At 40.1% G+C, this 16,320-nt stretch overlaps 1 protein-coding gene across 2 annotated transcripts in view; it reads left to right on the plus strand.

Annotated features, from left to right (window-relative positions):
• Window positions 1–13,970, plus strand: part of n4bp1 (nedd4 binding protein 1) — a 34,398-nt gene extending 20,428 nt beyond the window's left edge. Inside the window, exons 5-7 of one of the 2 annotated variants that reach the window (XM_048546988.2) lie at window positions 1,026–1,133; window positions 8,011–8,118; window positions 11,492–13,970. In XM_048546988.2, the coding sequence (XP_048402945.1) occupies window positions 1,026–1,133; window positions 8,011–8,118; window positions 11,492–11,750 (475 nt within the window). In that variant the 3' untranslated portion in view covers window positions 11,751–13,970. Of the gene's footprint in view, window positions 1–1,025; window positions 1,134–8,010; window positions 8,119–11,491 lie in introns of those variants that run through there. The other variant, XM_048546989.2, reaches the window with a different exon arrangement.
• The last annotated feature ends 2,350 nt before the right edge of the window (window positions 13,971–16,320 follow it).

The raw sequence follows: 16,320 nt of genomic DNA on the forward strand, positions 1-16,320 counted from the left end.
GCCAGTACAAACTCCACTTCACTCAACTTTATATCCTTTCTCGCTATTGCATTAATTTCCTTTTTAACTGGCACTGCTACCTGTCCATCCTAAATCTGAATACCCCTGGATGTTCAGTTCCCATCCCTGGTCACCCTGCAACCACATCTCCATAACCTTAACTGTATCATTTTGGAAGGACAAACTTGAAAGCAGAATACAGGGTTAATGGAAAGATTCTTGGCAATGTGGAAGAGCAGAGGGATCTTGGGGTTCATGCCCACATTTCTCTGAAAGCTGCCACCCAACTGAATAGAGTTGTTAAGAAGGTGCGTAAGCTTCATTAATAGAGGGATTGAGTTCAAGAGCTGTGAAGTTATGCTGTAGCCATAAAAAAAAGCCTGGTTTGGCCACATCTTGTCTAGTTCTGGTCACCTGATTACAGGAAAGATGTGAAAGTGTTGGAAAAGGTTCAGAGGAGATTTACCAGGATGTTTCCTGGAATTTGGGGTCGGGGGGTGGGAGGTCTTATGAGGAAAGGTTGAGAGAGAGCTAGGGCTTTTCTCTTTCAAATGACAAAGGGTGAGAGGTGGCTTGATAGAGGTGTACAAAATGATCAGAGGTATAGATAGACTAGACAGCCAGAGACTTTTTCCTGGGGTGGAGGTAGCTATTACAGGGGGGCATAGTTTTAAAGTGAGTGAAGGTAGATATAGAGGAGACATCAGAGTAGGTTCTTCACTGAGTGGTAGGGGTGTGAATTGCATTGCCGGAAGCAGTAGTGGAGTCGGCCAATGTTAGGGGCATTTCAGCAGCTATTGGATAGGCCTGTGGATGATAGTATAAGGTAGGAGGGGAGGTTAGATAGGCTTAGGCTTAGGTTTAGGGTAAAAGTTCAACACAACATTGTGGTCTGAAGGGCCTGTACTCTGCTGTACTGTTCTATGTTCCAAAACTTGAGATATAATGAAGTATGTCCCATCTTCAGTTACTGTAGTTAAGTCTTTACTAATATTTTTAACATATTTGTGTTTGCCGTTTTACAGGTTTTTGTTGCACCTTGCTGAGAAAACTGGTGGGATTATCGTTACTAATGACAACCTCAAAGAATTTGTTCATGAATCTCCAGCCTGGAAAGCAATAATTCAAGACAGGTAACCATGTGCCAGTTTTGTTTTATTTTAGGTGTGTCCATTTATTATGATAAGTATGTCTTTAAGTAAAAGGGGTTTATTCATGCCAGTGCATGACTTGGCATTAGGATCTTCCAAAAGGGATCATGAGATCTGAGCGCATTAAGAAGGCAGCCTTGGTCTCAGAAAATTGAAGGCACCTGCAAGCTTGGGAATGCTTGGAAAGCAGGCTAGAAATTTGAGTACAAACGTACAAGTCCCAGAAAGTGCTCCTTGAGTCCAGCTGTAATTTTGGAACACTGAGAAAGGCACAATGTCTGGTGGCATTATTTCAGGTAGCTGGTGTTAACAGCACTGAATGGAGTGAGGTCTGACAGCCTTATGAGTAAGCAATGGTACAAGACTTTGACCCAAATTGCCACTGCTGTATTTTTCTAAACCATCAGGCCCAAACTCCTGCCTCTGTGTGTTGCCATTTGTTGTCCTAATTTTCCAAACCATTCATTGTTTTCTTTGTGCCCTTGGACATCTTGTCCATTGCAATTCCTGAACTCAGTTTTGTCTTCATGAGTAGTGCTTTATAAGTACCAGGCTGCCTGCTTAAAGTAATTGGATTGATTATGTATTTACGTGAAAAATATATAACGTGGAAGATGGGGACATGAATAGGCCAATGACTCCTTGAGTCTGCTCCACTCTCCAATATGATCATGATTGGTCAGTGAGCTTGATACCCTAATTCTGTCCTCCCACCATATCCCTTGTTCCCTTTTAGCCACAAGAGCCATATCTAGCTCCTTGTTAAAAAACAATGGTTTGGCCACAGCCACTTTCTGTGATGATGAATTTTAGAGGCTCACTAGTCTCTGCGTTTTTCCTCATCTCAGTTCTAAAAGGTTTACCCCTTGTCCTTAAACCATGACCCCTAGCTCTTGACCCCTTCCTCTATTCTTTTTGCATCTAAATTGTCTAGACCTGTTAGAATTTTATAGGTTTCTATGAGATCCCCATCCTCCATTCTCCTAACCTCCAGTGAATGCAATTCTAACTAACTCAATCTCACCTCCTCCGTCAGTCCTACCATCCCAGGAATAAATTTGGTAAATTTTCACTGCACTACCTCTAAAGCAAGAATATTCTTCTTCAGATAAGGACAGTATTCCAGGTTTGAACTCACCAGTGCCCCATATAATTGCAGCAAGACATCCTTGTTTCTGTACTGTAATCCACTCGCTATGAAGGCCAACATATGGTTTGCCGTGTTTGCTACACACTGCACTTGCACACTTCACTTCAGTGACCATTGCACAAGACACCCAGGTTTCATTGAACATTCCCTTCACTGTGTATAGCCATTCAAATAATAATCTGCCTTCATATTTTTACTACCAAAGTGCTATATAATTCCCTGTTTTCTCATTAGTTTTTTCAAATAGTAGAGTTATGTTAGCTACCCTCCAATCTGTAGAAGCTATCGAACAGTCTAATGAATCTTGTAAGATGACCTCCAATGCATCTGGTATTTCTAGGTCATTTCCTTAAGTGCACTGTGATGTAGATTATGTAGAGCTCTGAACAAGGGCCATTGGACCCCAAACATTGACTTTGATTCCTCCCCAAAGATGCTGAGTTTTTCAAGCAAAATCTGTTTTTGTCTCTGATCTAGACTTTGAGATCCTGGGGATTTATGAGCCTTCAATCTCATCAATTGTGAAGGCTGAAGCTAAGTACGAATTTAGTTCGTAAGCCTCCCCCCCCCCCCCCCCCCCATTTTAAATTCCTCTCTTTCTGACTGTAATTTTCACTTTTTTTTTTCTTTTCCCTCGCTTTCAGTAACTATTCATACATTTGCAGTAATAGAATAGAATCCCTACAGTGTGGAAACAGGCCCTTTGGCCCAACAAGTCCACACCGACCTTTTGGAGCATCCCACCCAAACCCATCCCCCTATAACCCACACAACCCTGAACATTACCGGAAATTTTTAGCATGGTCAATCCACCTAGCCTGCACTTTGGACTGTGGGAGGAAAGCGGAGCACCCGGACGAAACCCACACAGGCGCGGGGAGAATGTGCAAGCTCCACACAGTCGCCTGGGGCTGGAATCAAACCCGGGTCCCTGGTGCTGTGAGGCTGCACTGCTAATCACTGAGCCACCATGCCGCCCAAATTTCTTGTGTTCTCCTTCAAGCTTACTGTCATTCTGTACTTTCTCCTTCCCCTTAGTCCTCCTTTGACTTGCAACTGTTCCCAATCCTCAGGTCTTTTGCTTTCCCTCTTGTCAATTTGTATCCCTCTTTTTTGCATTGAATACTACCTCTATATTTCTTCATAAGCCATGGTTTGGCCACTGTTCTCTTTTTGCACTCTTGCACCAGTCAGAAATAAACAATTTTTTTAGTTCACCCATTCGCTTTTGAATGTTTGCCATTGCCTGTCTACTGTCATTCCTTTTTGTAACATTTCCCAGGCCATCATATTGCCCTGCCACCTTTGTAGTTTGAGATTTGGGAATATACTGTCAGAATTAACCGCCTCACTCACCATTTTGAGGAAAAATTCTATCACATGAGCAACCATAATCCCCAAGAGTTCTTACAAGTGCATTAAGAATTATTTATTTCTCAGTGCATAATACTCAGTTTATCATCACTTATTCTCTAGTTGGCTTCTCAATGTATTGATCCAGAAAACCAGAATTTGTCCTCCATGGTTTGTGACTAATTTGTTTTGACCCATCTATGTGCAGATTAGTCGCACCCAATTTGCCTCTGGCCCAAATTGCAGGAGAATTCTGCAATTATTGCACTGCATGCCTTGCAACTTCTCGTGCAGCTATAACATGAAATCTGTTACTTTACTGTATGCATCTCTGATTCCCTGTTTAATGCCGTTCCCAACATCACCACTACAGTTTGAAAGCCTTTATACCCCCCCCCCCCCCCCCCCCCCCCCCCCCCCCCCCCCCCCGGACTAATGTCTTTTGCCCCTTGGTATTTGTCAGTTCTATCCACACAGATCCTACATTGCCTGAGTTAGTATTTTTCCTCAATATTGTACTTATATCCTCTTTAACCAGCAATGTATCCCCACCACCTTTTGCTTCCTAAATACTGAATACCCCTCAATGCCTGGTTCTCATCCCTGGGCACATTGCAGTCCCGTCTCTGTAATCCCAACTATATCACACCCTCTTGTATCAACTTGCGTGCTTCATTCATCCACTTTTTATTTGATTGCTGTGTGTGTTCAGGCACAAAGCCTTAAGGTTTGTCGTCTTAACATTCCTTGCCCCATTCCTGTTTTTTCAACTGTGGACCTTGATTTTAGTGTTTGATTGCTTTGCCTGTCACTTCTCCATTGCCCTTTCTGTCTTGTTCTTGTCCTTAGTTCCCCTTCTTCTGACTCCTTGCTTATATTCCCACCCCACTGACAATTTAGTTAAATGCTGCCCAAACACACTAGTAAATGTTATCCTAACACATCAGTCTTGCCCAGTTGTAACCTGCCAATTTATACTTGTCCTACTCTTCCAGTACCAGTCTAAATGTCCTATGAATTTGAAATCATTCCCCTTACACTGTCTCTTCAGCTGCTATATCTTGTTATTTCTACTCTGACTAGCACGTGGCACTGGTAGTGATCCTGAGATCATGGCCTTTTGAGATCCCACTTTTCAATTTGTTTCCTATCTCCCTATATTCTGCTTTTAGGACCTTCTTTTAACCTGTGCCATTGGTATAAATGTGTACTTGATCATTGACTATTCACCCTGTCTCTCCAGATACCCTATACCCACTCTGAGCCATTCTTCACCCGAGTACCAAGGAAGCAACAGGCAATCTTGATTTTTTTTGTTTGTGGGCTCACCTATCGACACCTCTTACAATTGAATCCCCTATAACTATTGTATTTCCACACTTCTTGATCCTCTCCTGTGCAGCAGAGCAAATTATGGTGCTACAAATTTAGCTGGTGCTGTTCTCCCCTGATAAATGATTCCCCTGTGTGCAGTGTATCTGTTTTTCAGGGGAATGGTCACGGGGAATTCCTGCATGTCTTGCCTAATCCTTTTACAATAACTGGTGGTCATCTATTCCCTTTCTGACTGCAATGTGAGCACCTCTGTTTACATGCTATCATGATTCTTAGTTTTGCAGATGCTCCAGTGCCCCCCAGTCACTGCTCCGACACCAAAAAAACCTGGACCCTTCTTTCCTGTTCCTTGTTACTACAGAATGAAGCCCTTCAAAACTGTAAACCACAAAAGATAGCTTACAAACTAGTGACATTTTCATGATTGCAACAGTACAAAAACAGACAATCTTGCTGCGCTAAGTGGCTGACTTTCTCGGTCATTAATGGACTAATTTCCACAAACAGAAGTCACTTCAAAAATTTATTTATATGGTTTTCATAACTTGTTAGTTGCCAAAGGATCTTCATGCTTTAACAGTGGTTTAGAATAAATGTAACTGAAATGAATAAAAATGTTGTATTTATATGAAACAAATTACAACTCTTGGCTGAGATCATTCATTGTCTTAAAAAAAACCTTTTGATTACTTTCTTGAATACTTCTGTATCTTGCAAAGACTTGGAAAAGATAAATGAACTCTTATCCTCTCTGAATGTGAGAAGTATGATTTTTGCCTTTCAGTGGAATTCCTCCATTGTGTAGTGTGTTGATTTTCCATAGTAAGTGTTCCAAATGTGTGGTAAGCCAGGCTCAAAATTAATACATTAATTTTTACGGAGAAATATCCTTGTGTGATGTGCAAGAATTTCACATGTTCCCCATTTTATTCCTTCTAAATTGAATAACTTGTGATATTGTTCCACGGGCACTGGTAGTCCCCAGATCATAGTAAATGACCAATTTTTGGCTTAGTTGGAGCTTAGCTGATGTTTGTTGCTTTATCTCAAAGTACAGCGCCACCTTGTGATTTGACCATACAAATACACCTTCCAGCAGAAGTAACTAGAATTGGGAGCAGAAAAACTGCCTATGGATCATGTAATCATATAGTACACCATTCAGCCCATCAAGTCTGCACCACCAAAAGTATACTACTGTCTACATTAGTCTGACTTGCCCACACTAGTTCCATAGCCTGAAATATTACGATGCTTCAAGCGTACACCCAAATTAGAGTTAGGGACCTAATGCCACCTGTCAACACAGTTGTTCCTTGACAGGCATAGAGAGAAACTCAGTGCCCAAACAAAAGTCAGCATAGCTGTCTCTGGTGGAAAACCTCTTAGTTCAGTGACCTTTGCACTTGGCCTCTTGAGAACTGTCAGCTGATTAGAGTTGCAAGTCTCCTGGTGAGGCATGGTCACTTTCTGGTGAGTTGGGCTTATGCCTTTTTATCACTTTCTCTTGCTGCTCAAAAGTATATGTTCCAGTTATGGTGTAGTAATTGCTTGGTTGAGGTTATGTCACTGCAAACCATAATAATTTGGCATCTCGGTACAACATTAATACTGTATAGAGTGACTAAATGGCGCTTTCAGCTAGTTAAGTAATTGAAAACCATCATTTTTAAAAATTAGTTTCTGAACTTAAACACTAATGTTTATAAATCTAATCAATAGAGTCTGGAATTGTGGACTGTTTGAGAGAATCCCAGTAAAATGCTGTAATGTTGTAAGTTTAGCTTTGTGCTGAAATTAAAGCTGCTGTACTACTCCTTAGTGATAGGGTCTGTTTCTATCCTGCATGACTCTTCGGTCCGACTCGTCTGTACTGACCAAATAGACGTCCCAATCTGACCTAGTCCCATTTGCCAGCACTTGCTCGTATTCCTCTAAACCCTTACTATTCATATACCCATCCATTCTAAATATTGTAGTTGTACCACCACCTCCACCTCCACTTCCTCTGGCAGCTCATTCTGTACATGCACCACCTTCTGTGTGGAAAAAGTAACCCCTCAGATCCTTTTTTTTTTACTTAAATCTTTCCCCTCTCACCTAAACCCGATGTCCTCTGGTTTTGGACTCTTTCCAGTCCCCCACCCTAGGAAAAAGACTGTGTGTCTGGCTGTTTACCCTATCCATGCCCCTCATGATCTTTCAAACTTCTCTAAGGCCACCCTCAGCCTCCAGGGAAATAGCCCCAGCCTATTCAGCCTCTCCTTATAGCTCAAACCTTCCAGTCCCAGTGCCATCCTTGTAGATCTTTCCTGCACCCCCTCCAGTTTGACAACATCCTTCCTCTAGCAGGGTCACCAGAATTGCACACAGTATTTGCACACAGTATTTTAAAAGGAGCCTCACCAATGTCCTATACACCCACAACATGACATCCCAACTCCTATACTCAGTGTTCTGACTATTGAAGGCAAGTGTGCCAAATGCCACCTTCTCCACATTGCATACCTGCAACTCCACTTTCATGGAGCTATGCATCTGCACCCCTAAGTCTTTTCGTTTGGCAATGCTCCCCAAGGCCCTATCATTTACTGTATATCCTGCCCTGACTTGCATTACCAAAACACGACTCCTCACATTTATCTAAAATAAACTCCAAATGCTACTCCTTGGCCAATTCGACCATCTAATCAAGATCCTTTTGAAATCTGAGATTATTATCTTCACTATTCACTACACCACCTATTTTTGGTGTTCTGAGCAAATTTATTAACTGTACCTTCAAAATTCACGTCCAAATCATTTATAAATGATGAACTGCAGTGAATCCAGCACCAATCCTTGCGACACATCGCTTATCACAGGCCTCTGGTCTGAAAAGCAACCCTCTACCACCATCTTGCAGAAGTAATGAGCAATTGTTTTCCTGAAATTCACCAGGAAATATTCTTGCATTGATTTTTATTTTAATGTTCACTTTGTTCGATTTGATATGCTATCAACCATTTCTTTATAAATTAGGTTACTACAGTATACATTTGTTGGAGATTTAATCATGTTACCAGATGATCCCCTTGGAAGGTATGGTCCTGGATTGGAGGCTTTTCTGCATCAAGTGGATGCTTCCAGGTACTAGTCGCAATTAGACTGTTCATCACACACTTGGGTAACAAATCACTTTGACTTACTCCACAAGTCTCTTCTGAGACAAGTATTTTATATGTTTGATGTTTTGTTGTGCTGAAGGCCCTAACTGCTTGTTGCAATATAGGTTTGAGCTCAAGGAATATGTAGTGTTTCCTGAAATAATTCTGTGATTTAATTTGGGTATTATCAATATTTACAACAATGGGAGTTACAATTACATGTTTGCCTGATAACTCTGTTTCAGCTGGAAACATGAAAGGGTTTTTTTTTGCCTTCCTGAGGTATTGATTCTAGTTATAGCCTATCTATTGTCAACAATTATTGAGTCAACAGTGTTTTCTGTGGTAGAAAATCACTTGGAGATGCGGAGAGTTCCTCAAGAAGATGAACTTTTATTTGCAAACAAAGCCGTGACAGTCTAGAAGTCTTTTCTTAGTGCCCCCGAGCCTCTCTGACTTGCACTTCTTGTACCATTTTGTTGTCAACTTCTGGCTCAGCTCATCAGCATGCCCAACCGGTTCAGTCCGAGTTATCTTATCTTGAGCCAATGGTATCAACTTGTCCTGTCTTTCCATTCCCACCACTCTGATTTTTTTTCTCCTCCTCTGCTTAATTCATAGTATAATGACTATCTGCTTCTTATCTCGCCACAATGGTTTCTTCTGCTTCAAACTTATCTCTAATTTACTCTATTATAATGAGGTGTCTACTGCTATTTCTGCTGTAAGGTTTTTTCCATTTTGAACTTGTCTTATAGATTAGGTTCAATCATATTAACTAGTAAGCAACTTATGTCACTACACTTAGATCACTTTTTATCTTACGGCAGAGAGCCACTGCACCTGCACTTGAAGGTCAGTTAGAGCAGTTAGTACTCCTCTATCTTATCAGGTTACTGCTGTATTCTGAAAGGCATATTGTCTACTGTCTTCCTTTGCAGCAGTCTGAGGGTTAGTGATTTATGTAGCTCCAGCAGAATTAATAAAGTTCGCAGCCTAGAAGCCATTTTGTTGCTAATTTGCACCGAGAAGCCATCTTGTGCATGTATCCAAGTTTCTTATTTATTACTAAATCTGCCACAACGATCCCTCGCCCCGGGTTGACCCCATTACATCATGCTAGTCCTTACTTCTATGTTACATGCTTTAATTAACCTAATTAATAGCTAACCTAGGTGTCCTACCATTGTTTTACACTCCCTTGACCTATGCTCAAGCACTTCATTCTGTTAAGGTACGGCATTCTATTGATTATTGTAACACTTCATAAATCAGTACATCATCCTGCTGATCATTATAAGATTTAACCCTTTGTCTGCCCCTATAATTTTAATTTCCAGCATGTTCAAGGATAGGCTATTGAACCTTCTGCTTTTCATAGCCATTTAATGTTTAAATTACCTGAGGCAGTGCTAGGTTGCCATCCATTTTTTTTGTTTGTTTATTTTCAGTTCAATTATATGCTGCATGTAAGTAAACCCTGCTATGGTGCTCCCCAGCACTGGATCTTGAGTCAATTTTACCTCAAGCATGCACTGTTATACTGTTTGTGGTGTCCCAAACATGTCTTTTTAATGCTAGATGTAGTTTTGATTTGATGATCTGAATGTTCATCTCTGAGAGCTGAATCATTTTGGTTCTCCATTACTAAATGTGCTTATATAAAGCATTTATATATACCCTTTTATGTTGTTTATGGTTATTTTCTCTTGTAATTTTGTTTTCTGGCTTGCTAAAATCCCTTGTTTGTTAAACTGGCTACCATGCAGGTGTTTGTTTAGTTAGTTTAATATCTAATCTGTTCATCTCTCAAGCCTTCATCTTTGATTCATTTCCTTTTCCCCCCCCCCCTACTGGGACACACTTGATACCTTTTACCGCCCCCCCCCCCCCCCCCCCCCAAAATAAATTATTTGAAAGTTCTCATGGTGAGAGTGATAATTTTGAGTGCAACGGGTAAAGTTTGCTCTAAACTAAACAGTGCTTATCTTTTAAAAGAGATCTTGCGGACTGGATAGGCTGTTGTGTTCTTCATAGTTCTGTACATGTTGACCACCTTGCTGCTGACTGGTCAGTTGACCAGAGAGGATGGGAATGTGTTTCTTGAGTAAGGATAGCCGGGTTTCTTGGCGAGAAGACTATTTTGTGGGAATGATGAGCTATTGATAGGCCTCCATAGCTTCTTTGGTGTGTCTGGTGTGCCAGTACATGACAGATGAGACAAGTTGGACAAATAAATGCAAAATACTGAGGATAACGAAGTGTGGAGCTGGATGAACACAGACTCTTCTTTTCTATTGAAGGGTCTAGGTCTGAAACGTCAGCTTTTGTGCCCCTAAGATGCTGCTTAGCCTGCTGTGTTCATCAAGCTGCACACTTTGTTATCTCGGATTCTCCAGCATCTGCAGTTCCCATTATCCCAAAGTACTGAGGATGCTGACGATCCAAAATAAAAACGGAAGGTGCTGGAGAAACTCAGCAGCTGTGACCATATCTGTGTTAGAGAAGCAGAATTCGTGTCTCGACTCAATAGGACTTCGGAATCAAGAAGGAGGTCTTATCAGACTCTTAATTCTCTTTCTCTCCACAGGAGCTAGCAGACCTGCTGTGAGAGACTTTGGATGTTTAGATAAGACCATGACTAATCCACCATTGACTTGAAGTTCTCTTGTAGTTTTTCCTCATTGCCCCACATGCCTCAGTTTCAAAGATCTGCCTACCTCCTTTTTAAATACATTGTGATCTAGCTTCCCACACTCTGGGTGAGAATTTTAGTCTTTCACTGGCTTCTGAGGGGAAAAAAAACTCCACATTTCAGTTTTAAATGTTTCCCCTTATTCTGTCACTATGTTCCCTAGGTTAAGACTCATTTCCTCCCCCAGTGGAAATATTTTCTCAACATCAACCCTGTGATGCCTCTCTTGTATGTTTCATCAAGGTCACCCTATATCCTTCTTGACTTTACTCCCTAAAGGCCTCAATTATTTAGCCATTCTTGGTGAGCCAACCCTTTCATCTCAGGAATCAGCCCAGTGAATTGCTTTTTTTTGGATGATGAGCCGGGTTGGGTGCGCTGAAGTGTTCAGCAGGCATGTCGCAGAACTGGTAGGTTACCTTTCACCTGAAGGAAGGTGAAGTTTTTACATTATATTGTTTTTGTATAATTTTAGATTGTGGGTCTGAAATTACAAATCTAATTGAACATGGGCCCTTCAACCAAGAGTTTTGAACGGCTTAAAGTCCTGCTCATGCAGATACAGCAGCTTGTGCAATAATACATTCCATAATAAAGCAAATTGCACATTTGGCAATTCTTAGACTGAAAGTAATGCCTCCTTCACACATTTTCCCTTTAGAGCTTTGCCAGAGAGGACAAATGTCATACTTCATCCAACTGTACCATCTTCAGCACCGCATGCCACCTTTTTATTCGAATCGAGACGACCTGAGATGCCCCCTTTGCGAACAAGAGAGGAAACTGAGCAACTAAAACAAGATTTGTTGAAGATATTTCCTGAAGTCAGTCAAAGGCTGAAAATTGATCTAATTCTGGCCGCGCACCCACACATGAGGGACCCCAATGCACTGTCTGCGATGGTGCTGGATCAGGAATAAATTACTGTGTAATGAATATTGAAGTGTTGGTATTTTAGGGATCCCAAATCTATCTTTATTGTTGATCAGTTGTAGAGAAACAAGGCTCTTTTTTAAATATACCAGCTTGTTGCAGTTGAAGTAGAAGATATCCTTTGAGACAAAAATACTGAACGTTTGCACAGTCAGTGGCTTGAACGTTTTCTGTGGGACAGAAGAAACTGCCACAATTCTCATTTTGATGAATCTACTTCAGCTGATAAGTCCTGCTTTATCACAGCTGGTGTAATGGAGTCAAACATGTTTTTTTATTGGATCTTTTCAGTTCAGGACCTGTGGTGATGGAATTAGCTTGAAGAACAGTATGGAAAAACCACTATGTTGTTCTTCCCTTGACCAAATCAATATTGAAATATGTAATTAGAGAAGAAGAGAATATTTGCAAAATAAGTTTCAGTAATAGATTTTGCAAATACTGAATGTTCATTGGTATAATATTTACAGAAAGCCAGTGTATAAACTGGGTGACATTTTATTTAATTACTGGCTGAAAAAAAACCTGTAAATAGTACACAAAATATATATTTTTGTTCAGATTCAAGTGTAAATTTTGAAAAATTCTCTGATTGGATAGCAACACCTTTTGAGAATGTATTTTGTTAAATAGAACATGTTAAAACTAGCTGTAAACATAACTGCTGAAAAACTTAAAATTAGTCACTACTGCGATGACAAAAGTCTTATTAAATTTGTATTTTAATACTTTGTATTTTAGTATGGTTTTTTTGTTTCTCAACCAGTTTCTAAAATGTAGCGTCACCCAGCATTGTTGTCAGTGGACAGTAGCTGATAATTGAATAAAAGGTTTCTCTGATCTCTGCTCATGTATCCCGGAGACAGAACCATACAGACTAGTATAATCTAGAGGTCTGATCCCTGATCTCTGCATTAACTGATCGCATGGTGGGTTCGTATAAATAATAACATTTTTGCTACGATGCAGTGCTGTTCACTGTAGCTCAAGAAAGAATGAATTTATTCTAGGGGAGGAAAAGCGCAAACTGACAACACCTTTTAAAGCTCCTGAGAAATTATTTGCTATGACGGTTTGATATTTTTTAAGAAATTGAGTAATGTGCATCGGAATGTCCTTACAATGAGCTTGATCAGATTGAATTATCAAGATTTTATGTGGATTAAATATTTTATCATTGGCTTAAATAGTTTATTCATCTAACTAGTTTCTTTATCCAACATTGTGTAGTGTTGTTACCTCTTACCAGTTGCAAAATTGTTATTTAAAGTTTGTAAATAATTTGTTTTTCCTTTTTAACTAAAATGTGCCAAAATGTGGAACATTTTAAACTCTCTTCTGTTGCTTGTATGAAAATGATGCTGTTGCTTCTTAGGGTAGCTTATGGAATTGCTGTTCATTCAATTTTGTGCATTTGAAACTAAAGCATTCAGTAATATTTTTACAGTATCTTTAAGTTTAATATCTCTCTTACTTTGCTGTGTTGTACAAAAGCAGTATTTTACAATTCATTAAGTTTAATTTGTATCCTTATTGGGTAAAGTAAACTGTTAACCTCTTTGGGTAAGATACAATGTGTCCTTTCGCGTATGTTAGCTGAATGCTCCTTCAAAGCCACTGTCTCTTCATTCTAACCCTTCAGTGCTTTACTGAGTTCAACCAAAGTAAGTCCCAGATTTCCAGTTTCCAAAGTGTTGTGTTCTTTTTTTTTTGGTTTGAAGGTTGAGACCCATATGCCAACTCGAATCAACTACAGCTATGTACATGATTGGTCATTTGAAAATACAGAACGTGCGTATTGCTGATAAAAGACTGTTTGAAGCATTTAGCCTTAAGTTCATCAGGACTCTCAAAGGGGGAATAAACATTTTGTACTGTACAAATAACATTAACTGATGTATTCTCTATGACAATACCTCAACGATTCACAGTCTACTTGCTAACCAATCGGCATTATCTTCTCGTTCTGTGCAAATGGTGTTTCCCATCATTGGTATTTTTATAAGTTGTCCTGATTGTGAAATTAATAACTTCAACAAAATGTCTTTTTTCAGCACCATTCAAGTATGTGGAGTACCTAATCCTGTGTTATATGGCAAAGAAAAATTTCTGCTCCTTTTGAAGTATTTTTATTGCTGCTCTGTTTGTCAAATAATAGTCAGAAGTTGAAATCGATAGACCTTGTACTGCCAAATCTATTGCTATATCAAGACTTCACACACTGCTCATTACCTTCTTTAAAGTATATGTGCAAATACAAAGATAATTGATCAAATTAAGAGAATGAAAAGTAGTAGTTCTGTGTACTGAGGCTTTATTTCGACATCCAGTATTTAAAAATACATGGTAATTACGTGGTATTTTGTAAATTTATCATTTGAAGCTATGGACGTCACTGCTGACGTCGTAACTTGGATGATTCACGTATGGAAACTGAACTCTGAGATGCAAAGAGATCTGTGTCTTTGTGCATGAATTGCAAAAATTTAATATGCAGGTAGAGCTTGTAATTAGGAATGCCAATAAAATGTGATCATTTGTCACAAAGGAAATTGAGTACTAAAGGACAGAGGTATTCAGGACACTAGTGAAACCACATCTGGAGTACTTTGGAGAATAATGGCCATCTTTCTTAAGGAAGGATGTAAATGTCCTGGAGGCAGTTTGGTAAAGTTTACTGAACTGTACTTGGATTTGCGAGGAAAGGTTTGACAGGCTAGGCTTCTCTCCGCTGGAGTTTAGAAGAGAAAGACATGACTTGATTGAAGTGCACAATCCTGGGGGATTGCGATAGTGTATTTGGAAACAATGTTTCCATGTGGGGCAGTGAGAATCGTGTTGGTTAAAACTCTGATCTGTTTTTGGTAATCAGCACTTGGACACAGTTGTATGAAACATGCCCTCAGTTCACTTTCAGTCTTGTAATTCGGAGGCTCTTTTACTTTTCTCTGCCAACTTGATTCAAGGCCATTTGGTTTTGACTCTTCCAGCCATACCTCAATTGTATGAATTTTCCTGTCTTCAAACATGCTAATTTCTCTCAAAAAAAGCTTACACCTCTCATTAAATGGTCACCTCTAATTGTTAAACAGTACCTCCTAGTTATGGATTTCTCTGTAAGAGAGCTCCAGTCCTATCTATTTTGTCAAGGCCATTTCACAGTGAAGGATAACGTTATGTTAGCTGCCTTAATTGTTGAACCTGTAGACTCTCTTTGTCCAGTCAAATACAAAAATAAATCTAAAGAAATAGAGTTGACGTTTCGGGTTGGGACCCTTCTGAAATAGGAAGGAAGAAAGGAGCTGGGAAGTAAATGGGAGGGGTGTGGTGTGGCTGGAGAAAAGTAGGTGGGATGGTGACAGGTGAATGCAGGTGGGGAGTGGTGGGGACTGGTCAGTGGGATGGTTGGGGTGGATAGGAGTGGGAGGGAAGATGGGCGGGGGTGGGGAAAGGTAGGTGGGTGGTGGGAGGTTGGATGCAGTTAGGGGCTAGTGACCTTGGTCAGTGGGAAGGGTAAGGTGGGTAGGTGTAGAAAATGACTGACAGGCTGTGTCAGGTCCAATAGGCACCACTCTTCCTGCATTCACCTATCACCATCCCACCCACATTTTTCCTAGGCCCACCCCCCCGCCCCATTTATTCCCCACTCCCTTCCCCTTCTGAAGAAGGGTCCCAACTCAGTGTCAGGTTTCCAACTCTTCTGGTGCTGCCTGGCCTGCTGTGTACCTCCAACTTTGTACTGTGTTGTTCAGCATGTGCAATTCTTGCTATCTCTGTACAGAAATATATCTTGGATCAAAGGTTAAAAGACTAGAAAGGGTTGGGGGTGGGGCGAAATCCAATTATATTTTTTAATCAACAATTCAAATGTTTTTTTTCAAAAAGTAATTGTTGCGTTCAGTGCCAGACAGGCTTATTGGCAGAAATTAAAATTGTTTTAAAAGGGCATTGAATCAGATTATAGATGTGACTTAAAATTTTGTGACTAAAAACAAAATACTGGAAATACTCAGCAAGCAGCATATTTGTCTTTAGAGTGAAAAGCTATATTAATGTTTCAGGTCAAGGACCTCAAATGTGGTAAAAGTTGATTTGTAATAGATTTTGAGCAAATAACCAGGACAAGGGAGAGGCAACCTATGCTACTCCCTTCCCTCACTTTCCACTAACCCCCAAAGGTCCTGAAGACATCAGCCTGCAGAAGAATGCCATTCGGTCCATAAAAATACTGCCAGTTCTGGATCTTCAGTCGTATTTGCCATGCTATATTACCATTGCCATGTAAGTTCATTTCGCTCAAATGCACATCCAATTTCCTTTTGAAATTATTCATTTCCAGTTGCATTACACTCAGGCAGCAAATTCCAGATCATTGTTGTATATTACCTATATTAAAAACATTCTTCCATATGACATCCTGATATCTTAGTTGCTCCTTTATTTTTGCTTAAAATTTGACATGCATCATCTTTTTCACCCAACCAAGGATCCTTGCATTCAGTTCATTTCTTGATGAAATGTCTTGTCTGTTCAAAGAAGGGCCACCAGATCTGAAAC

The sequence above is a fragment of the Stegostoma tigrinum genome, chromosome 16 (genome assembly GCF_030684315.1).
Source record: "Stegostoma tigrinum isolate sSteTig4 chromosome 16, sSteTig4.hap1, whole genome shotgun sequence".
NCBI lineage: Eukaryota > Metazoa > Chordata > Chondrichthyes > Orectolobiformes > Stegostomatidae > Stegostoma > Stegostoma tigrinum.